Source organism: Lactuca sativa, chromosome 5 (genome assembly GCF_002870075.4).
Source record: "Lactuca sativa cultivar Salinas chromosome 5, Lsat_Salinas_v11, whole genome shotgun sequence".
Lineage (NCBI taxonomy): Eukaryota > Viridiplantae > Streptophyta > Magnoliopsida > Asterales > Asteraceae > Lactuca > Lactuca sativa.
In genome coordinates, this window is record NC_056627.2 from 115,279,257 (window position 1) to 115,302,990 (window position 23,734).

General features: G+C 38.4%; 1 protein-coding gene and 1 non-coding gene across 2 annotated transcripts; one reads left to right on the forward strand and one right to left on the reverse strand.

Annotated features, from left to right (window-relative positions):
* Positions 1 to 12,677: 12,677 nt before the first annotated feature.
* On the reverse strand, positions 12,678 to 12,784 carry LOC111914349 (small nucleolar RNA R71). The gene has a single exon (XR_002857783.1). It is a non-coding gene; the product is annotated as a small nucleolar RNA R71 (small nucleolar RNA).
* A 946-nt stretch (positions 12,785 to 13,730) lies between these two features.
* Positions 13,731 to 14,282, forward strand: LOC111914346 (uncharacterized). Its single transcript, XM_023910104.2, has one exon. The coding sequence runs from the start codon at positions 13,731 to 13,733 to the stop codon at positions 14,280 to 14,282; it is 552 nt and encodes a 183-aa protein (XP_023765872.2).
* The last annotated feature ends 9,452 nt before the right edge of the window (positions 14,283 to 23,734 follow it).

Consider the following 23,734-nt stretch of genomic DNA (forward strand, 5'->3'; position numbering starts at 1 on the left):
GTTGCATGGCATCATACACTTGGATAGACTAAATGAGATAAATAAGACACTTATGGTTATTAATATAATAAGTTCTAGTATATTAATAATAAGAATAATAATATTTAATTAGTATTGATCAAGAATTAATTTAGAAGTAATTATGTGATCAAAAGAAGACTAATTAAATATATGGGCTGATTGTGCAAATTATCCATAACTTATATAGTGGGCCAAAGCTCCATGGATAATCAAGTTGGGTTAAACCCATAGTATGCTCCATGGAGGTTACATAACCCATGGATCATGGAAATGAAAGGTCGTGACAATTAGGGTTTACATGGTGTAACCCTAATTGTAACACACTATATAAGCATCATATTATTCACCAAAATCGGCCACTAGTGTGTGTAAAAGAAGGGCTAGCCGATTTCATGAGTTGTCGATTTCTCTCAAGTCATTCCAAGTGTAATTGGTGTTGTGTGAACCATTTGAGGTGTCACATTTGAGGCACTAGGCACTCAAGCTTCATGAAGACATTATACATCAAAGAGGTATGTATTCTATCTTGTTATATTCATTGTTTTGTATGCTAGATTAGGATAATACCTTGGAAAGTTCGTATTTGCATGTATAATAGAGAAAACATAGATCCAAGGTATTTAGGGTTGCATGTACACTTAGGAGTGTTAGAATGCTCAAAACCCATCAAGAACAACCCCTGGAACCATCTGCTGTCACCACCGATTCACAGCCACCACGCAACACCTCTGTTACAGCTTCAAGACACCGACGTCACCACCTACTGCTGTTGTTCCCTCCATCATAAGTGCAATCTACCTCCCTTATTTCGATCATGCATCATCAAAAATCACATCACAGGAACCATCAATGTTATATTCTTTTTTCTTGTTCTTCCCTCCTCTTCAGGCATCGACATCAGGAGGATAACCTCCTGATTCCTTTAAATTGATCAAAATTTTATTTAAAAAAAAATAAATATGGTCCCTATTTTATCAAAATCGTCCAACTTAGGTCCTTCCTTAATTGTTTGTTTTTTTTTCATTTTGTTCGTAAGCACGTAATATCACAAGATCACAGGAGGTGATCAAAATATTTACCAAAGTGCATTTCAAATTAACTAAAACCCACCCTCCTTTGAAATTTCTTTGAAAATAATGTCCTAATCCTTAAACTGCCATTTCTTTTATTTAGTTTACACCCTTCCATGGAACTTCTTAACAAAATAAGTCCTAAACATATAAATCCCTATTTTAAATTATTTAAAATAACCCCTAACTTGAAAATAGTTACTAAACTTGGTCCCAATTAATTTATTTAAATTTGTAAATGGGCCTTAAGTATAGGTTAAATTATTAAACAACCCTCCACATATTAATTTATGCTAATATTTCATAGGCAAATAATTTAATCTCCAAGATTCGTGTTCACGACAATACGTTTCGGTTTCTCGCTTCAATTCTCGAAACCAATCGACAACACATTAAGGTGAGTGTTACGGTACGGGGAATCTGGTTTCAAGGGCCGCATGATTTGTTGGATTTCAAAATAGCTTAATTGCCAAAATGATCCTTCCCTCGGTGTTTCATGTCTGGCCCACGTATGTGCATGGTAGTAGGTGTACTAAGTAATATTTATCATACAAAATACACAAAAAAAATATCATTTTTTTTGTGTAAATACTTTACAAGTTTTAGAAATAATTTTTTAAACGCTTACATGTTAAGTAAGCAAAATCATTTTAAACCTCAATAGCTTCATATCTTATGTTGTTAAGATAATAAAACTAATAAAAATAACATATACGTTCCGACAAAAATTGTGCTATGACTATATGGCCGTTTATCAACTTGGTAGTCTAATTATACCTCATACATACACAAAATTATATAAGTTTATATATTTATACGAGTTATAGAGCTCGTATCAAAGGCTTGTTTATGTGCTTGTACTCAAAGTTTTATCAACTGTTTAAACAAGTATCGTACTCTTCAATGTGTATGCTTATCAAATATACTTGTCAACTATCTGTTTATCCGTATCTGCGGTTGTTAAGTACAACCTTGGCATATAACTTTATCCGTATATCCATATGTCTATTTATCCGTATATGTGGTTCTTAAATACCACCTTGACAGATAACATTACCCGTATGTTTGTTCATCCGTTATCCGTACCAATTAGTTATTATAAACTTGACTAAATACTTATAGTTTATATGTCTATCTGCACCATTCCTATAAACTTGAATAGATGGTTATTACCTAGAAACCATAGTTTATATGTCTATCCGTACAAATTCGTTATTATAAAATGGACTAGACTTTTATTACCTAACAACCATGGTTTATATTTCTATATTTATCAAACATTCTTCCAAACATAGTTTTCTTACAAAGGCAATACTTCTTATACTTTTTAAAAGTATGATACTGCGGTTAAGTAGAAAACATGTGACACTCACCAACCTTTGTGTTGACCCTCAAACTTACATGTATTCTCAAGGAATCCTTAGATAGGCTTTCAGACTGAAGATTTGTCGTGGATTTCAGACCATCTAGCTATCTAGTTTTTGGTTATATGCATACTTGTTTAAGTCAACTACTATCTATTATCACTTGTAAGAACCTTGTATTCATACCTTAATGATGGAATATAAATGTTGTTTTGTTTATCATTGTACTTGTGCTATATATTCAGTTTATCTGTGATCCATGTGTTGGGTTTTGAGCATTCTAACACTCCTAAGTGTAAATGCAACCCTAAATACCTTGGATCTATGTTTTCTCTATTATACATGCAAATATGAACTTCCAAGGTATTATCCTAATCTAGCATACAAAACAATGAATACAACAAGATAGAATACATACCTATTTGATGTAGAATGTCTTCATGAAGCTTGAGTGCCTAGTGCCTCGTGTGACACCTCAAATGGTTCACACAACACCAAATACACTTGGAATGACTTAAGAGAAATCCACAACGCATGAAATCGGCTAGCCCTTCTTATACACACCTTAGTGGCCGATTTTGGTGAATAATATGATGCTTATATAGTGTGTTACAATTAGGGTTACACCATGTAAACCCTAATTGTCATGACCTTTCATTTCCATGACCCATGGGTTATGTAATCTCCATGGAGCATCCTATGGGTTTAACTGTCACACCCCGAAACTGATGGCAGAAACGTTCCGGGGTGGAGGACGTCATGTTAAGTATCACAACCAATGTACATAGTAAGCATAGTAAACACAAAACATTATATTACATAGAATCATTACATTGTTTTAAAGTAAGGTAATACATGTTTTATAGATATAATAGTCTAAGTAAAGACGTAACTTCCATATGCTCCGTCTTCTGCAAAAGAACGTGGGATACCTGTCTAAGGAGAACTTGAGAATACAAGCAGTTTGAAAATCAACATAAAGCTGGTGAGTTCATAAGTGGTTTGTTTTTCTGAAAATGAACAAATTTCCTTTAGTTTTTCTGAAATAGTTGTTATCCAAGAAAATCCCATATTTTCTTATAAGAAAAGTCTAGTTATCCAATGTTACACAGTTTGGTTAAGAATAGTTAAGTTATCTCAGGAAAAACCCTTATTTTCCTAAAAGTTTGTAGTTGGTTATCGATTCAGAATGCAATGTACAAGTATCTACCATACTTAAATTATTTGTGTGAAGTTTCCTGAAAACCTGGTTATCCTTGAAATGTATGTTAGTTTTAACACGTATATAAAACTATTGTGTGGAAAGTAAACTTAGTCTTAAGGTTATTAGCTTACTAAATTCATTATTACCAACAAGTAAATCTTCGTTATCTACATTGCGAGTACCGTAACCATACGATAGACTAGATATGGAAATAAGAAGTCCATTATCATTTTATGACTTGTGTCACCCTTGAACCTTTCGGTTCGACTATAGCTAGCAGCCAGGTGCGGGGTAGTCAGCCCCGTATTGATCTATACACTCAAGTCACGCTCTCCCTCCAGGAGATTCTAGTTACAGGGGTGGTCCTCCACTCGCGTATCTCTGTGGAGTGTTACAGAGGACGTGTCTCCAACTATTAAGATTAACGAATTTACAAGTAATAACGCGGAAAAATCCTATTTTAGATTCTAATTACAAAGGGCGGTCCTCCACTCGCGTATCTCTGTGGAGTGTTACAGAGGACGAATCAAAAGTACTAAATTGACGCCTTTAACAATAATAAAGTGGAAAATCATCTGAGAAGGATATCATATAACAATATATAATAAGATTTGAAAACTAAATCTGCAAGTCAAACTGTTGGTTAATACGGTTTCGATTGTTAAAAGCATGTGGAATATGAAACATTTCAAATGAAATAATAAGTTTGAGTACAAGATATCCTTGTACTTTTGCTTGTATCCCCCCCCCCCCTGAAAACATTGAAAAACACGAAAAAAGGTGTAGGGGTATGAACTCACCAGACGAGAAATGTGTCTGCTAGAATGCTAAGTGTCAGTTTGGGCCTTGAATACGCACGAGGTTCCTATGTAATATGAAGAGATACATAATTGTATCTAATTAGACTTTGAACTACTAATTAGATAAGAATATACACTCTAAGGCGCGAAAACACTTCATTACAAGTGTTAGGAGTGGTCCGGGTAGCATCTAAGGCGGTGTAGGGCCTAGATATGGAGTTTGCTTTCCAAGAGTAAACTCCTTATGGAGATTATGGCCCATAGACCATATCCCCATGAGTTTACGGCCGTAACCTCATGGGAGGTGGGTTCTTGGTTGCTAAATGGTCTTACAACAATTAAGGAATGATGCTAGGTTTAGTTATAAGGCATTGGAATGGGTTCTAAAGGAGTTTACGGCTGTAAACTAGGAGTTTACAGCCGTGAACTCTCACATACTCATTCCTTTTGTGTTTTGACGGTCCTAGGTTAAGCATAAGTGCTTCTAGTCCAAAGTACAAGTCATGGAAGGAAGTTAGGGCACCATTTGACCACCTCATAGGAGTTTACGGCCCAGGAACCATTCCTTGGGGGGTTTACGGCTGTAATATCCTAAAGGGATGGTTTCTTTCATGTTTAAGGCCCTTAACACTTTGGCGGACGGTTCTAAACATTATTCCAAGGCTTAAGAGGTGTTTAAGGGCATCTTAAGACCTTAAAAGGTGTTTGCGGCCTAAGAAAGGGTTTTTACGGTCCAAGCATGTTCTTGGGCCGTAAACTCATGTTTACCCCTCAAATGTTAAGGTTTTGGTGTTCTAAGTCCAATCTTGTAAGCCCTAAGTCATATCTAAGCTCTAAAGGTGGTTAGGAAGGGTTTTCGGGCTTCAAAACCCCATTTATGTGTGTTTACAGTTTTGGAGTGTTCCAGGGCCATAAACACAAGTCTTTCGCACATTAGAATGATTTTGACATGAATTTGAAAGCTAAAGATGATACACTATGAGCTAGGATGGATTACATACCTAATTGGAGCTTGAAATGGGTGATTTTGGATCAAAGGTTTGGATTGAAGTGAGAGAGTAGAGAGAGAGAGAGTGAAAAAGCTTCAAAAGAAGTTCTTTCACCTTTAAATAGGGTTAGGTTTTGAGGCTCGGTGGAAATCTACCCGATACCGACGTTAAACGAGGCTTTTGGTCGTACCCGATTTAGTTGTTATAACCCGACATGGTCGAAGCTAAAAATTTTCTAAATAATAATTTGGGATGTTTTCATGTGTTTCTAATGGGTTTGGATACTCACGAGGTCATAATAAAAGTCTTAAATTAAATGACTTAATCCAAAATGTTAACGAAAATATTGAAAGACAACCGGGTTTTACTGATGGAAATGGGTTATGACGACGGAATAATTTACGGGTTGTCACATTATCCACCCGTTAGAGGGAATTTCGTCCCGAAATTCAAACTTTAGATACAAGTCATGGATTTGGAAAGAGATACGGATACTTCTGCTTCATCGAATCTTCGCGCTCCCAAGTGAACTCGGGTCCCTGCTTAGCATTCCAGCGAACCTTCACTATCGGGATACAGCTTTGTTTCGTACATTTGATCTCTCGATCCATGATCTCTATCGATTCTTCCAGGAAGTTCAGATTTTCGTTGATCTGGTTCTCATCAAAGGGATTACTAGGGTTTCATCGAATAGGCACTTCTTAAGAATAGAGACGTGGAATACAAGGTGGATGTTGCTAAGTTCTGAAGGTAGTCGGAGTTTGTAGGTTATGGGATTGATCCTAACAAGGATCTTGAAAAGTCCTATGTACCTCGGGTTAAGTTTTCCGCATTTTTCAAAAGCATATCATGCCTTTCTAGGGCGATACCTTCAACAGGACACGATCTCCTACCTGGAATTCTAATGGTTTTCGTTGTTTATCGGCATAACTCTTCTGTCTGTCTCGTGACGCTTTCAATCGTTCTCGTATTTGGATGATCTTCTCAGAGGATTCATGGATGATTTCAGTACTAGAGAGGGCACTGTCAGAGATTCGTCTCTGGGCTAGCTGCGTGTCCCCTACCTCGGCCCAGCACAGAGTGGATATGCACTTACGACCGTAGAGGGCTTTGAACGGGGCAGCCTTGATGCTGGTGTGGTGACTGTTGTTATACGAGAACTCGATCAAGGGTAAATGGGAGTCCCACAACTTTCCTAAATCGATGACACAGGCTCTCAACATGTCTTCCAGGGTCTGAATAGTTCTCTCACTATGTCCGTCTGTCTGAGGATGATAAGTTGTACTCATATCTAGCTTAGTTCCCAAAGCTTTCTAAAGGGACTGCCAGAACCTTGAGGTAAACCTGCTATCTCGGTCGGAGATAATGGACATAGGCACACCGTGCAGTCGGACTATCTCTTGGACGTACGTGTGAGTCTTTCCATCTTGAATGATTCTTAATCGAAAAGAAGTGAGCGGATTTTTTCAAACGATCGATAATTACCCAAATGGTATCTGTCACACCCCAAAACCGGAACGGCGGAAATGTTATGGGGTGGATGACGTCATGTCAAGTATCACAATATATGCAGGATAGTAATCAAAATACAACAACCATTGCATTAATAGTAATAGTTTTACATAAGTTACATTTTATAGAGAAATCAAAGTAATACAGAAACTAGTATAGACGCAGCTCGGTTCTAGGCTGGCTTCATAAAAGCTCCCGAGTGTACCTGTCTATTTCTGACCTGAGAATACAAGTTATTTTGAAAGCGAGTATCAGCATTTTTATAAATGTTGGTGAGTTCATAAGTATTTAGTGTCATTTGTGTAAGTAAGCATTTTATTCAAAATAACTTAATAAAAAGTAGTGGTTTAGAGTCTACGGTGTATTAGCGTCCTTTCTAGAAAATCCTATATTTTCTAATTAAAAGCAGTCTTCTACCAAGACTCGACAGTGTTATGTTTTAAAGATAAATTTTCCCTGAAATGCTATCATTACCAAAATACGGTATTTGACTTTAAAGAAAGTAGGAGAATATCACTAGTAAAAATACTAGTGGAATATAACATATGCTTCAGCAGAAAATACTACTGACAAAGGCAAAAGAAATCTTAGACTCCAAGAGAGTATCGAATGAATGATACGCCTGGCTCAGTCTAACAAAAGGAAACATAGACCCCAGATGGTGTCAAATGTAGGATACAATTAACAAGGTCTAAAACAAAGGATCACAGACCCCAGACAATATCAAATGAACGATACAGCTAGCATGGTCTAAAACAAAGAAACATAGACCCCAGATAGTATCAAATGAATGATATAGCTAGTAAGGTCTAAAACAAAGAAACACATACCCCAGAAAGTATCAAATGAATGATACAGCTAGCAAGGTCTAAAACAAAGGGTAATCCTAAGAGTGTTGTTTCAAGAATACAGTGTTAATTCTCGTTACCTTAAGGCCATGAATTATAAGGTAAACATGGAGATACTTGTAACCATACTGATTGACACTAGAGTACTTGACGCCCTGCAAGCGTCAGAATAAATGTGACATTTGTCACCCCTTGGCTTGGTAGGCCGAGGACTGTAGCTCGCAGTCAGGGTGCGGGAGTGTTAGTCCCATATAGATCTATACACACAATGCCTGCTCTCCCTCCAGGAGACTCTAGTTACCAACTTGACAACGAGGAAATATGTGTCCTGAAGATGCATCTCGTATTCTGAATTCTATTAGAGGCGCTGGAGTAACGAAATAGACTCACGAATGAATTGACTCCTTTGGAATTCTCGTACTAGAAAGAGTAAATAGAACTGGTCGATGTAAACCTTTATGTCCATACATGTATACATGATATATAACTAATGTTTAAACGACCTTCGGATGGATATCCAATTCCCACCAGACCACATCCCAACGAGGAAAAGGAAATAGGGTGAACTAGCCTTCCTAAGTCTTTTAAACATTATTTATATAACTATACAAGTACAGGCATGCATTTAACGAAGTAGAAGCATAGAAGTATAGAAGAAAACTTTGGTAAAACCTCTGGAAAACCTTTAAAATAAGAGTTTAAGACTTGATATCGTTATGTAAAACAAGCTTTGAAAACCGTTCATAAACACGTTTTGAATATAATTTGATAACACAATATAAGTAAAGAAAACCTTTGTTTAAAAAACTGGTGTAACTGGTTTAGAAGTAAAACATACAGCATGAGAGACAATTTGAGAAAAGATTTAAACAAGTAAAGACGTTTTGAAAAACCATCTATAGTATTATACTTAGTAAAACAGCTGAAAGTGTGATCAATCCTTGTGCATGCGGGTTATTAATCACATATGATTGATATGATAACTAGCATGTTTTAACTTGTATTCCCCCCCCCCCATAAAAGCATGTAAAAACACTTAAAAGGTTAATTCAGGGGTATGAACTCACCTGCTGTAAGTGGATCGGATAGAGGTGCCGGTTGGGTGCTCGATGTCAAGTAAAGACTTGAACACACTTAGTGACCTATTAACATATGATGAGATATGTTTACATACAATTAGTAATTTTAATACTAATTAAACACGTTTACACATCCTAATGTGCGGAAAACACTTTGGTCAAGTGCTAGGATGCTATTGGGTTGCAAATAAGGGAGTGTATGGCCTAGTTAGGGAGTTTACTCTTCAAGAGTAAACTCTTTATAGAGTTTATGGCCCAAATGACCAACTCCCCATGAGTTTACGGTCGTAAACTCATGGTGGGGGTGTTCTAGGATGCTTAATGGTCTTAAACTCTTGAGGGGTGATGCTAGACTTAGTTTTAAGGCATTGGAATGGAATTTGAACAACATAAGGACCATTTGAGGAGTTTACGGCAGTAAACTAGGGGTTTACGGCCGTAAACTCTTACATGCCCTTTCCTTATGTGTATTAAGGTCTTAAATTGAAGGGTATAAAGTTCTATGCATTTTTCCAAGCCATATAGGGAAGTTAGGGCATCATTTGGCCTCCTTTTGGGAGTTTACGGCCCATGGACGAATCCTAGGGGGTTTACAGCCGTAAACTCCTAAGTCCTTGGTTTAATTGATGTTTAAAGCCCCTACTTCAATTGTGGTTGATTCTAGACATTTACCCAAGCCATAGGAGGTGTTTGAGGGGTAATTCTAACACCTTAAAAGGTGTTCACGGCCCTTGAAGAGGGGTTTACGGCCCAAGAGTGTTCTTGGGCCGTAAACTCATGTTTACTCTCCAAAATGCAAGGTTTTGGTGCTCTAAGCTCATACATGCAAGTCTACAAGTCATAACTAAGCCCTAGGAGTGATTTGGAAGGCTTTTGGGGCTTCAAAACCCCACTTATGGGTGTTTACGGTCCAAGAGTGTTCTTGGGCCGTAAGCACATGATTTGGCCCCTATTTGATGTTTTAAACACGAATTTGCATGCTAAATGAGCTAAACAACAAGTTAGGGTAGATTACTTACTAGTTTGGGGCTCGAAATGGGCGGTTTTTGGATCGAAAGCAACTTGTAGAGAGAGAGAGTGGAAAGTTTCAAATGGAGTCCAGTCACCCTTATATAGGGGTTGAGTTTGTGGCTCGGAGGAAATCTACCCGATACTGACGTTAAACGGGGCTTTTGGTCGCACCTGATTAAATGGTCGTATTTGGCTTGGTTGTAACTAATGCTTTTTCAAGGGAATATTGAGGGTGTTTCTAACTTGTTTCAACCCTTACGAAGTCATAATAAGTCCCAATTTAATTAACCTAGTCCAAAAGGTTAACGGAAAATTAATAAACGGTTTTATTAACGGAAGATGTGGTTAAAAAATGACGGGATAAATTTCGGGCTGTCACATCATCCCCCCGTTAAAGGGAATTTCGTCTCAAAATTAGGGTTTAGTCAAGGAAGTAATCATGAACAATCGGGTAGAGGTATGAGGGTACTTCCCAGTCGGTTGGTTCTCGCACTCCCAAGTGAGCTCTGGTCTTTGCTTGGCGTTCTAACAAACCCTCACTTACGGGATGCGGATTCCACTTCGTTTAGTTAGCAATTCCTACAGGTTCGTCTACGAAGTTAGGGTTCCCAATGATTTCTATCAATATGAGTGGGATACAAAGAGTGACATCGGGCAACCACTTTTCAAGTCCAAGAAGTGGATTGATTTGGGGTGAAACTTATGGAGTTTCCGAAGGTAGGCGCGGTCTGACGAGGGTTGGAACAATTTTGTGAGGAATCTCGGATAGTCCTAGGCTCTCGGAAGGGTAGAGCTTTTCAGTACTTAGAACATAGTGTACTTCTATGGTGAGATCATCACTGATATGTGCAAAATTAGTTCATATTAAGTATAGATTTTTATTCATTTATTAGCTAAATTATTGCATTTTATAGACAACAAGTACTTAAAAGTGTTTGAATTATATTTTCAGTCCAAAAATGAAGCTCGAAAGCAGAAGGAAGCAGGAGAAGCGGTTGAGAGTTCTAGAATGGAACAAAGAAGAAAAACACTAAAAACGGCACCTACTCGGCGAGTAGGGTCAACTACTCGGCAAGTCCAAGCGATGACTCGAGAAGATAAAGACTCGGAAACCCAGAGGCTTATCACAATACGGGGACTGAGAGATGGACTCGACGAGTCGCCACCTAACTCGACGAGTCGATTCATATATATAAAGATAACTCCTCAGAACGATGGAGAGGAATTCTGGAACGATTCAGAAGGATTTAGCTGCGATAAAGAAGTCAGAAAAACCCTAGAAGACGAAGTCATAAGCTAGAAATCAATCCCGAAGGAGAATTGAGGCAAATTTCATCATTCCACAAAATTGTTTGTTTTGTCATTATGGTTAAACAATTAGACTCTGTTTGTTTGCTGTTATTTACTTCATTAATGAGCTAAAACCTTTAGACTTCTGTTTGGGGATACAAAATTGATAATATGGTTTGATTGTTGGTAGGATTAATTCTAATTTGGTGATTTTTATTATTTTAGCTTGCTAAAGAACCTTGTGTGCGAATAATAATTAATTTTCTGTTAATAGGAAGATAATTGAGTAGCAAGAACATCTATTGATTATTTTAGTTCTTTGTTTTCTAGTTTTTAAATTAGTAATAGTTAGCAAGTTTCTAGTCTTGTAAAACTAGAGAAAACCCCCTACTTATTAATTACTTTAGATAGAATTAGTTTTTAGTTTTAATTTGTCATTCCCTGTGTTCGATACCCTACTTATTCAAATATACCACAATTGATAGGTTCACCGCCTTTGTGTGTTATTTTATAATTAAAAGTAGGTTTAAAACTAAGTGAGTTTGCACACATCAAGTTTTTGGCACCGTTGCCGGGGAACGGTTCTAAAATTAACATTAAATTCTAATTTAATTGATCCTTTGTGTGGGATTTATCTTACACAAAGTTATTTGAAAGGTAATCCAGTAAGTAGAATTAGTTTTAATAAAATCCGTTTTTAGAGTAACTAGAAAAAAAAATTCTGTTTTTGCCTTGAACTCGCCGAGTGCACTCGTGTCGACTCGGCGAGTACATCGCTGTTATAGTTTTAATTTTTTATTTTATTTTTGTTCTTTTTACACGTTTTTTGTTTTGTTTACAGTTGTTTCATGACCCGAGGATCTGATATACCTCTGGTCCCTCCTCTTGAAGACCCGGAATCCGCACGAAGGAGGAGCAAAGGCAAAACTGTTGGAGAATCCGCTTCTTAAAAGAACTCACCACTCAAAAACCTAAAGTCCGTTTTTAGCAAAAAGAGGAGCACCAAATCAGGAGCATCCAGTGCCTCTTTGACAATCGGAGACCCAATTCAAGAAGATATCGAGTACGAGACCGAGGAAGAAAAAGAGCCCACATACGAGCACGACTCCGAGTTTGAAGACGATCTAGCTATCACTATGGCGAATATCGACGAAGTCCCCATGGGGGAATGGAAGAAGAGGATGCACGATGACACCGGCCTGGGACTTGTGCAGCCCGCAATTCCCGCAACCGCTACTTTCGAACTAAAAGGCCATATTCTCGCTCAACTCAAGGAAATTCATTTTTATGGAAAGGATCACGAGGACGCCTATAAGCACTTGGACGAAGTGAATGATGTCGCGAGACCCTGCTTCTTCGCATGCTTCCAGTCACGTTTAAAGTTGCTGCAAAGGATTCGCTAAATTCACTTCCTCCCGGTTCGGTCACCACATGGGCCAAGATGAAAGAAGAGTTCATAGACCACTTTTGCCCGCCCTCCAAAATAGCCAAGCTAAAGAAAGCCATTGCCAACTTCGAGCAACAACCCGAAGAATCTCTTTATGAAGCTTGGGAAAGGTATAAGAGCTTGCTTAGAAATTGCCCACACCATGACCTTAATAGCCAACAAGAGGTCTCCATTTTCTATGATGGAGTCAATGTCACCACAAGGCAATTGCTTGATTCTCAAGGCCCGCTAACAAGGAAGGCGCCCCCGGTAATCAAGGAGTTAATTGAAGAATTCTCTAAGCACTCTAGAGAATAGCACAATCCAATAAATGAAGTAAGTCGGGGGGTAGTGAACTCGGCAAATGATAGCATGGCGGCGGTGATAGCTAAGCTTGATAGTCTCGATAGAAGAATGACAAAAATGGATCAAACAATCCATGCTATTCGGGTTGGATGTGAAAATTGTAGAGGGCCCCATCTCACAAAGGATTGTGATTTGGATGAGAATGGAAACAAGAAGGCTCAAGTATTCTATTCAAGTGGCGATCGATACGACAAAAATTGGCGGAAACCGAAGAAGGAATGGCTCCCATACGAAGAATATAAGAAGGCTAAGGAGGAGAAATACAAGCAGAAGGAGAGCGGATATTATTAAAAGGAAGAAGCGGCGATGGAAAAGAAAGCCAATTTAGAACAACTATTCACTAGATTCATAGCCGCATCCGAAAAGAGACACAATGATCACGATGCTGCAATACACGAGACCAGAAATATGCTAAGGAATCAGCAGGCATCCATTCTCAACATTGAGAAATAGCTGGGACAGCTTGCACACCAAGTGAACGAAAGAAGACCGAGTCAACTTCCAAGTAATACCGAAACCAATCCGAGAATGGAGAATGTGAGTGCAGTGACCTCCAGTAATGAAGAATTTTTCACACATGCACAGAGGATCTCCAAGGGGAAGACAGAAAAGGTAGAAGAGTCGGCTCCAGCTAAGCCCGACCAGACTCGCCGAGTCCCTCAAATGGACTCGACAAGTCCATGCGTAAATGAAAAAATTGTCATTCCCTTAAAGCCATATAATCCTCCTTTGCCATTCCCAATCAAAGCCATGCCCGTGGAAAAAGTTGAAGCTTATAGAACCTTTATGAAGCATGTTAAAGCCTTACAAGTCAATGTGCCATTTGTAGAAACGATGCTCAAAACACCCATGTACTTTAACTTACTAAAAGGTCTCTTTGCTGCTAGGAAAGACTTGGCTGAAGCCGCGGAAATAATATTGAGTGAGCTACCCGAAAAGAAGGGCGACCCGGGGAGTATCATAATTCCATGCCAGTTTGGAAATGCAATTGTCACTCAAGCGTTGACCGACTCGGGTGCCAGCATCAAATTGATGCCTTTCTCTTTCTTTAAGAAGCTGAATTTACCAGAGCCAAGACCGGTAAACATGAAGATCCATTTGGCAGACAAGACAACAATTCATCCACGAGGCGTTTGTGAGGATCTTCTCATTAAATTCGACAAGTTCATATTTCCAATAGACTTTGTGGTGGTTGACATGGAAGAAGATCCCGAAATTCCGATTATTTTGGGGAGGTCATTTTTAAACATCGCATGTGCTTTAATTGATGTATGTGAGTCTACACTAACGTTGAGGGTATGAGATGAGTCGGCAATATTTAGAGTTGTACCAGAAGCCAAGCAAGAAGAGGAAAGAAAAGAAGAGATCTCACTTATCCATTTGGATGACGAGATACTACAAAAAGAACTTGCACTTTTGCAAGAAGAAGATCCAAGCAAGTTTTTACTACCTTCTGGAGAGGATGGAGATGCTAACAAGGACTTTGAGGAGATAGAAAAGCTACTGGAAAGAGCCGACTCGGAAAACACCCAGGAAATGATGAAATACGATCCGACTCGCCGAGTCACTTTACTGGACTCGACGAGTCCAGTCGAAATTGCCAACAACTTGGACGACTTAGATTTATTTGTTGCTAGTTCTCTGCATATGCTGGACTTGGATATTTTTCCTCATTCTCTAGAAGAACAAACAGAAGAAGGAGAAATAGATATGGAAGTTCAACACGTCCATATAGCATGTCGTGATGCAATTCCGCTTGAAGATGGGGTAAGTATAGAAAAAGAGGAAAAGGCAATGGATAGGAGAGTGGAGGTTGATCAACCGTTCATTACCAAACCTAAAGCACGAACTTTCACAAAATATGAAGTAATTAAGTTTGATAACAAGGAGGTGCAAGAGAAGGTGAAAAAGAATGGGGTAAAGAAGAAAAAGAGGAGAAGAGAAGCCCAAGCAGCTGAGGATGATGCTGTAAAAAAGAAGAGAGAGGAATTAAAACGGGCTTACAAAAAGAAGATCCACGCTTACAAAATGAAGTACAAACCACAAAAGATTAGGCGTGCATTCCCGATGCTGGAAGATGACGAGATGTAGATGGGAAGGAGTTCAGCTAACGACTCCTTAAAAAGAAGCGCTTGGGGGGGAGGCAACCCGTTATTTAGAGGTTGCTTTCTTTTACCTTTTTAGTTTTGTTTGAATTTTTTTTCGTTCTTAGAATTTTAATCTTCCAATTCGTTGGACATGGCTGCTTGACAGTGCGTATAAACTAAGTGTGGGGTGGAATAAATTTTCTTTTCTAAATAAATGACAAAATTTTATAATTTTTGAATTGTTTGCAAGAGACTCGCCGAGTCCGACCATGACTCGACGAGTCCATTTAGATTTCAGAAAAGAATAACATCACGACCAGACTCGCCGAGTCTTACCCTGACTCGACGAGTCGGTTTTATTTACAGAAAAAAAAAATTGAAATTACTTTTACAACCGGTAACTAGGGTTTTAACCCTAAAGAAATCGGTTTTTTTTCACAACTCACACGTCGTGCGCCTCCCTCCAATTGTTCTCTCAAGCATTCATCATCTTCTTGAATTGTTCTTCAAGTTTTTCAATTTCTATCACGAAAGGAAACTAATTTCTTCCTATTTTCTGTTAAAAGCATGATTTTAAGATGATCTAGGGTAGTAATTTCATAGAAAACCCGATTTTGAAGAATAGTTAATTTCTAGGGTTTCGATTTTTTATGAATTATGTTGTTTTGCATGATTATTCTTACCCTAATACCTTATAAACATGTCCCTGGACAAAACCCTTGAAGTAATTTTGAGATTTCATGGTTCAATTTAGACCGACTCGCCAACTGACTCGCGCAGTTCTTGCGACTCGCCAAGTCGTTCATAGACTCGACGAGTCGAGTCAGGGACACAGTTGTGACTTATTTTAATGATTTTCTGTGTTTTTTGGGTTTTATGCTCTTTGTTTTGCAGGGATAATGTTTCACAGGGGGCAAGGTTCTAGTGGACGCCAAGGAGATTTTCCTTGGTTAAATTTCCCTCAAATCGAATCCGCTTCTACCATGACGAGGTGGAAGAAGAAATTAGCTGAAGTAAGGAAGAAAGAAATTTACGTGCCCAACAGAATTGATTGGGGTTGGTTGCACAGTGTGCATTATGAAGAGGAGTTGGCTCCTTATCTTTTAAAGGAGTTTACTTACGAGGGAGAGACGATGGCTTGTGATGGGTGGAGCCGGGTTTTCCGTATTCAAGAGCAGTGTACCGGGAGCTTTGCCTGGAATTTTTCTCCATGGTATCTTTTTGTGGGGGAGATGAATGCTACCACCCGACGAGTGTCAGTTTCTGTCTTGGGGATGAGTTTCATCAGTGCTCCGTGGTTGATCTCGCTTGTCGGATGGGTATTTATGACCGGTCACTGGTCTCGACCGCTATTTTCCATGCATTTATGGAACACTCTCACAAGGTGTTCCCCGATGGAGTGACGAGCACGGGTTGGTAGAATACGATTGCCAAAAAAGTGTACATTCCGAAATCAGCCCATGAGGGAAGCATTCGGTCGCCTACACACCGCCTTATTCATCGCCTTTTTTCCACCACTATTAACAAAAGGAAGGATGATGACAAGGTTTCTAACCTTGATGTCTTTTACTTATGGAGCATCGTCACACCCGACACTTTTTGCAATATTCCTTGGTGTTTGGCTTCATACTTGGCGGAGGGTTCGGTCAAAGACCGCAAGACATCGAAGATTAATGGTGGTATGTTTGTCACACGGCTCGCCAATTCGTTTGGGTTGATGACCCGTGACGCGTGGAATTTGATGACTATGATTCCTACCCCTCCATTCAATCCCATTCTTTTTAAGAGGGCTAGGATCATTGAGGACTATGGTGGTGGTCATTATGCTATCCCGCATGATGATCCTGTTGTTGGTCCCGAGGCACCGGGAAGGAGGGTCCGATCGAGGCGAGAGCGTGATGTAGAGGAGGAACCGCTGGTGATTCCGGTAGACAATGATGAAGTACCAATGGATTGGTACAATGTTGAGATGAGGTGGTTACAAGATCAAATGGCGCGGGGAATCAACTTTAGCAATCAATCACACATTAGACTTTTTGACCACTTCAACATTCCGCATATCGACGGTGGTAACTTCCCGTATATTCCGTCGTGGGATGAAGTGATCAATGCAAGAAGGAGTGGCTTTGGTGGTAGTGGAGCAGGGCATGATCATGACGACGAAGATGATGACTAGTTCTTTGTGTTTTTATTGAACAATTTTTATTTTTTTTTTGGTTTTTGTTCTTATTTGGTGTGTTTTGGAATTTGTTAAGACTTTTACTGTTTTACTTGATGATTGATTGCCTTGATGATTTTTAGAATTGGATTAGGAGTGCTTGCATAGAAGGGTTAGAGTTAGAGAGTCAAGAGGGTTATAAAGAGTGAAAGAAAGAGTCAAGAAAGGGAAGTGTTAGAGTTAAAGTGTCGAGTCCGGTCCCTAGGGACATGAGCGAGTGAGTCCAGAAGTGAGGAGAAATTTTGAAGATTTATTAGAGGCTGGAACAAATGCAAAATATCATTTTTTTCGTCCAGCGGTCTACTCGTCGAGTGCACTAAACTGACTCGACGAGTCGCCTTGTATTCTCACGTATTCGAAGATGTCCGCGCTTATACTCGACGAGTCGTATATATGACTCGACGAGTCATTCATTTTTATACCGAGAGGACTGCTAATTTGATGCTGCTGAGTGTACCACTTGACCACTTATTCTTCCATATCGATTCTTAAAGATCTTACACTGTTTTCCGTGCATATTTGGAGTTGCCACACGAGATTTTGATGCCCAAGTCATGGATAAGTTGTTCCCATGGCTGAAGTCAATTGAAGTTGGTGCTAGAAAGAAGAGTATCAACCTATCGACTGCTACCCCAGGGGAGTTTGTTCCAATTCCCTCTATATTTGCATTTTTATTTTTGCATAATATGCAATGAGGGCATTGCATAAAATAAGTGTGGGGTAGGGGGTTGGTCACACATTAGAAAATTTAGAATCTTAATTTAGGCTAACATTTTAAAAAAATTGTTGCATACCAAAAGTATTACTTAGGACTTAATTTAGAAAATTTTGGTAAAAGCAATTTAGGATTCCATATTAGAATTGTGTTGATGATTGCATGAAAACTCAAATGTTTAGTTGAGCCTATATACGTTCCAGTGCATTTGTGGCTTCCTTATTCTAGTGAAATCATGGGACAAAAACACGACCCTGCTCAGCCTGAGGGATGCAATATGTTTAGCAGCCTAAACCTGAAATGTATCCAGAAAGATTATTATCGTTAGCCAATAAAGGTTGAGGTTGAGCACCCCTACTTAAGCATGTAGGTTTATTGAGTGAAAAAAAGTGAGGTACATGTAACAAATTTAGGATTCCATGTTAGAATTGTGTTGATGATTGCATGAAAACCCAAATGTTTAGTGGAGCCTATATACGTTCTAGTGCATTTGTGGCTTCCTTATTCCAGTGAAATCATGGGACAAAAACACGACCCTGCTCAGCCTGAGGGATGCAATATGTTTAGTAGCCTAAGCCTGAAATGTATCTAGGAAAATTATTATCGTTAGCCAATAAAGGTTGAGGTTGAGCGCCCCCGCTTAAGCATGTAGGTTTATTGAGTGAAAAAAAAGTGAGGTACAGGTAAAAATTTTAGGATTCCATGTTTGCATTGTGTTGATGATTGCATGAAAACCAAAATGTTTAGTTGAGCCTATATACGTTCTAGTGCATTTGTGGCTTCCTTATTCCAGTGAAATTATGGGACAAAAACACGACCCTGCTTAGCCTGAGGGATGCAATATGTTTAGCAGCCTAAACCTGAAATGTATCCAGGAAAATTATTATCGTTAGCCAATAAAGGTTGAGGTTGAGCGTCCCTGCTTAAGCATGTAGGTTTATTGAGTGAAAAAAAGTGAGGTACATGTAAAAAAAGAGAGAATTGCCAGAAAAGTTTGAAGAATTTTGGAGCAAATAAAGTGAAGATCAAAAGATCAAAATTCCAAGAAATTCAAAGAGTTGAAGATACCAAAAATCAATAAAGGTGGTGAACTCAAAGAGATCAAAGATCAAATTATCAAGAAAGTGAAGAATTCGAAAGAGCTCCATAGTGGTATCAAAAAGTTGTAATTCTAGATTAGGTATGCTTGGGTTGCTCATCTAAAAATACCTTGAGGGTAAGAGGTTTTCTGCGGATGGATTCGGAGGGTTGCACAAAATGAGCATAGTTCGGGGTGAGTGGACGAATGTTTATGAGGATTGTGAGTATTTGGAGTATGGGGGGTTCTTAGGACAAATTTATACACAAATGTATGCTTTGCGGTCTTGGCATAATGGCTGGGTTAGATTGGAGTTGTCATATGTGATTCTAATGTTTTAAAATTCAGTTTTGCTTGGGGCAAGCAAAAGTCAAGTGTGGGGTATTTTGATATGTGCATAATTAGTTCATATTAAGTATAGATTTTTATTCATTTATTAGCTAAATTATTGCATTTTATAGACAAAAGGTACTTAAAAGTGTTTGAATTATATTTTCAGTCCAAAAATGAAGCTCGGAAGCAGAAGGAAGCAGGAGAAGCGGTTGAGAGATCGAGAATGGAACAAAGAAGAAAAACACTAAAAATAGCACCTACTCGGCGAGTAGGGTCGACTATTCGGCGAGTCCAAGCGAAGATTCGAGAAGATAAAGACTCAGAAACCCAAAGGCTTATCACAATACGGGGACTGAGAGATGGACTCGACGAGTCGCCACCTGACTCGGCGAGTTGATTCGTATATATAAAGATAACTCCTTAGAACGATAGAGAGGAATTCTGGAACGATTCAGAAGGATTTAGCTACGATTAAGAAGTCAGAAAAATCCTAGAAGACGAAGTCATAAGCTAGAATTCAATCCCGAAGGATAATTGAGGCAAATTTCATCATTCCACTTAATCTTTTGTTTTGTCATTATGGTTAAACAATTAGACTCGGTTTGTTTGTTGTTATTTACTTCAATTATGAGCTAAAACCTTTAGACTTCTGTTTGGGGATACAAAATTGATAATATGGTTTGATTGTTGGTAGGATTAATTCTAAGTTGGTGATTTTTGTTATTTTAGCTTGCTAAAGAACCTTGTGTGCGAATAATAATTAATTTTCTGTTAATAGGAAGATAATTGAGTAGCATGAACATCTATTGATTATCAACCTGCTATGTGATCACTTTGTCATATGTCTAGGATTAATGAACATGAAACTAGAGTTAATAAGAAAATTGAGTAAATTCATGTGCAAGCTTGTGTGATGACCATCAACAAGAAGTTAATTAAAAAACCAAATTAGTTAACTATTGCAAGTCTAATTTAACCCGAATAATTAATCTAGTAAATCTAATTAAATTAGACAACTAGCCACTGTTTAAGTTAGTTTATTTGCTAAGGATTAGTGTAGTGAATGCGAATCTAATCACTTGAATCGGTAACCGACAAAAGAATTAATCCATTGCACCATTACCTTGAAATCAACCATAGGATCAATTGAGTTGAACTAAACAGAAGTTCCTTCCCATTATTAAATCTAGTTAGTTCTATGTTTTCTAGTTTTCGAATTAGTAATAGTTAGCAAGCTTCTAGTCTTGTAAAACTAGAGAGAACCCCCTACTTATTAATTAATTTAGATAGAATTAGTTTTTAGTTATAATTTTCCGTTCCCTGTGTTCGATACCCTACTTATTCAACTATACCACAATTGATAGGTTCACTGCCTTTGTTTGTTATTTTATAATTAAAAGTAGGTTTAAAACTAAGTGAGTTTGCACACATCAATCACTGGCGTGATCACCATTCTGAAGTTCCAAACGTTCTCTCTTACTGGGAGAGTAGTCCTTCAGGTTGATTCTTAGAAAGCTCGGGTTGTCCTTGTATCTGTGTTTCTTGTCGATTGACTTTCGGAGGCTTTCTGGATCATCGGATGAATTGGATGTCTACGGGTATCTGTTTGCAACAGGGGTCTATCTCAACCTAGTGCGAAATGAACCTGCACTTTTGGTTTGAGATGTTTCTAACGAAAAGCCTCGTAGTCGGTGAGATAGGGTTTTACCAGACGATTGTTTAGAAAGTTTTTAAATTTTTCATCATCGTCTAGTTGATGCTTTCACAATATCATTCCTAACGGGAAAGAATCATGCTCTTACTCGCTTTGCTATTTCATGAATAACAATCCCTGCTCAGGGCTAACACAATCCTTAGAGAATTTTCTGAAGTGTTGGACTACCTCGGGAGGTGGTTCTACTATCTCTGCACGAGATAGTATTCTTGGAACACCTAGTAGTCCAATGAATCTCTAAGGCATGCTCTTATCTCTAAGGCGTCAATTTATTTTAGTTGCGAAAGCGCGTGCTCTTGTATAACCCATCGACTAACACCTAAACAAGTGTCAAGTCCATACTTTTCGGGATCTGGGTTATAACGCTTAACGTAACCTACTTTCGCACTTTATTCAATTATTCTTCGCTGCGGAGGTTATCCGGTGGTTCATGGCACACGAGTCGCCTTGTATTCTCACGTATTCGAAGATGTCCGCGCTTATACTTGACGAGTCGTATATATGACTCGATGAGTCATTCATTTTTATACCAAGAGGACTGCTGATTTGATGCTGCTGAGTGTACCACTTGACCACTTATTCTTCCATATCGATTCTTGAAGATCTTACACTGTTTTCCCTGCATATTTGGAGCTGCCACACGAGATTTTGATGCCCAAGTCATGGATGAGCTGTTCCCATGGCTGAAGTCAATTGAAGTTGGTGCTGGAAAGAAGAGTATCAACCTATCGACTGCTACCCCATGGGAGTTTGTTCCAATTCCCTCTATATTTGCACTTTTATTTTTGCATAATATGCAATGAGGGCATTGCATAAAATAAGTGTGGGGTAGGGAGTTGGTCACATATTATAAAATTTAGAATCTTAATTTAGGCTAATATTTAAAAAAAAAATGTTGCATACCAAAAATATTACTTAGGACTTAATTTAGAAAATTTTGGTAAAAGCAATTTAGGATTCCATGTTAGAATTGTGTTGATGATTGCATGAAAACCCAAATGTTTAGTTGAGCCTATATACGTTCTAGTGCATTTGTGGCTTCTTTATTCTAGTGAAATCATGGGACAAAAACACGACCCTGCTCAGCCTGAGGGATGCAATATGTTTAGCAGCCTAAACCTGAAATGTATCCAGGAAAATTATTATCGTTAGCCAATAAAGGTTGAGGTTGAGCGCCCCCGCTTAAGCATGTAGGTTTATTGAGTGAAAAAAAAGTGAGGTACATGTAAAAATTTTAGGATTCCATTTTTGCATTGTGTTGATGATTGCATGAAAACCCAAATGTTTAGTTGAGCCTATATACGTTCTAGTGCATTTGTGGCTTCCTTATTCTAGTGAAATTATGGGAAAGAAACACGACCCTGCTCAGCCTGAGGGATGCAATATGTTTAGCAGCCTAAACCTGAAATGTATCCAGGAAAATTATTATCGTTAGCCAATAAAGGTTGAGGTTGAGCGTCCCTGCTTAAGCATGTAGGTTTATTGAGTGAAAAAAAGTGAGGTACATGTAAAAAAAAAGTGAGAATTGCAAGAAAAGTTTGAAGAATTTTGGAGCAAAGAAAGTGAAGATCAAAAGATCAAAATTACAAGAAATTCAAAGAGTTGAAGATACCAAAAATCAATAAAGGTGGTGAATTCAAAGAGATCAAAGATCAAATTATCAAGAAAGTGAAGAATTCGAAAGAGCTCCATAGTGGTATCGAAAAGTTGTAATTCTAGATTATGTATGCTTGGGTTGCTCATCTAAAAATACCTTGAGGGTAAAAGGTTTTTTGCGGATGGATTCGGAGGGTTGCATAAAATGAGCATAGTTCGGGGTGAGTGGGCGAATGTTTATGAGGATTGTGAGTATTTGGAGTATGGGGGTACTTAGGACAAATTTATACACAAATGTATGCGTTGCGGTCTTGGCATAATGGCTGGGTTAGATTGGAGTTGTCATATGTGATTCTAATGTTTTAAAATTCAGTTTTGCATGGGGCAAGCAAAAGTCAAGTGTGGGGTATTTTGATATGTGCATAATTAGTTCATATTAAGTATAGATTTTTATTCATTTTTAGCTAAATTATTGCATTTTATAGACAAAAGGTACTTAAAAGTGTTTGAATTATATTTTCAGTCTAAAAACGAAGCTCGGAAGCAGAAGGAAGCAGGAGAAGCGGTTGAGAGATCGAGAATGGAACAAAGAAGAAAAACACTAAAAATAGCACCTACTCGGCGAGTAGGGTCGACTATTCGGCGAGTCCAAGCGAAGATTCGAGAAGATAAAGACTCAGAAACCCAGAGGCTTATCACAATACGGGGACTGAGAGATGGACTCGACGAGTCGCCACCTGACTCGGCGAGTTGATTCGTATATATAAAGATAACTCCTTAGAACGATAGAGAGGAATTCTGGAACGATTCAAAAGGATTTAGCTGCGATTAAGAAGTCAGAAAAACCCTAGAAGACGAAGTCATAAGCTAGAATTCAATCCCGAAGGATAACTGAGGCAAATTTCATCATTCCACTTAATCTTTTGTTTTGTCATTATGGTTAAACAATTAGACTCTGTTTGTTTGTTGTTATTTACTTCAATTATGAGCTAAAACCTTTAGACTTCTGTTTG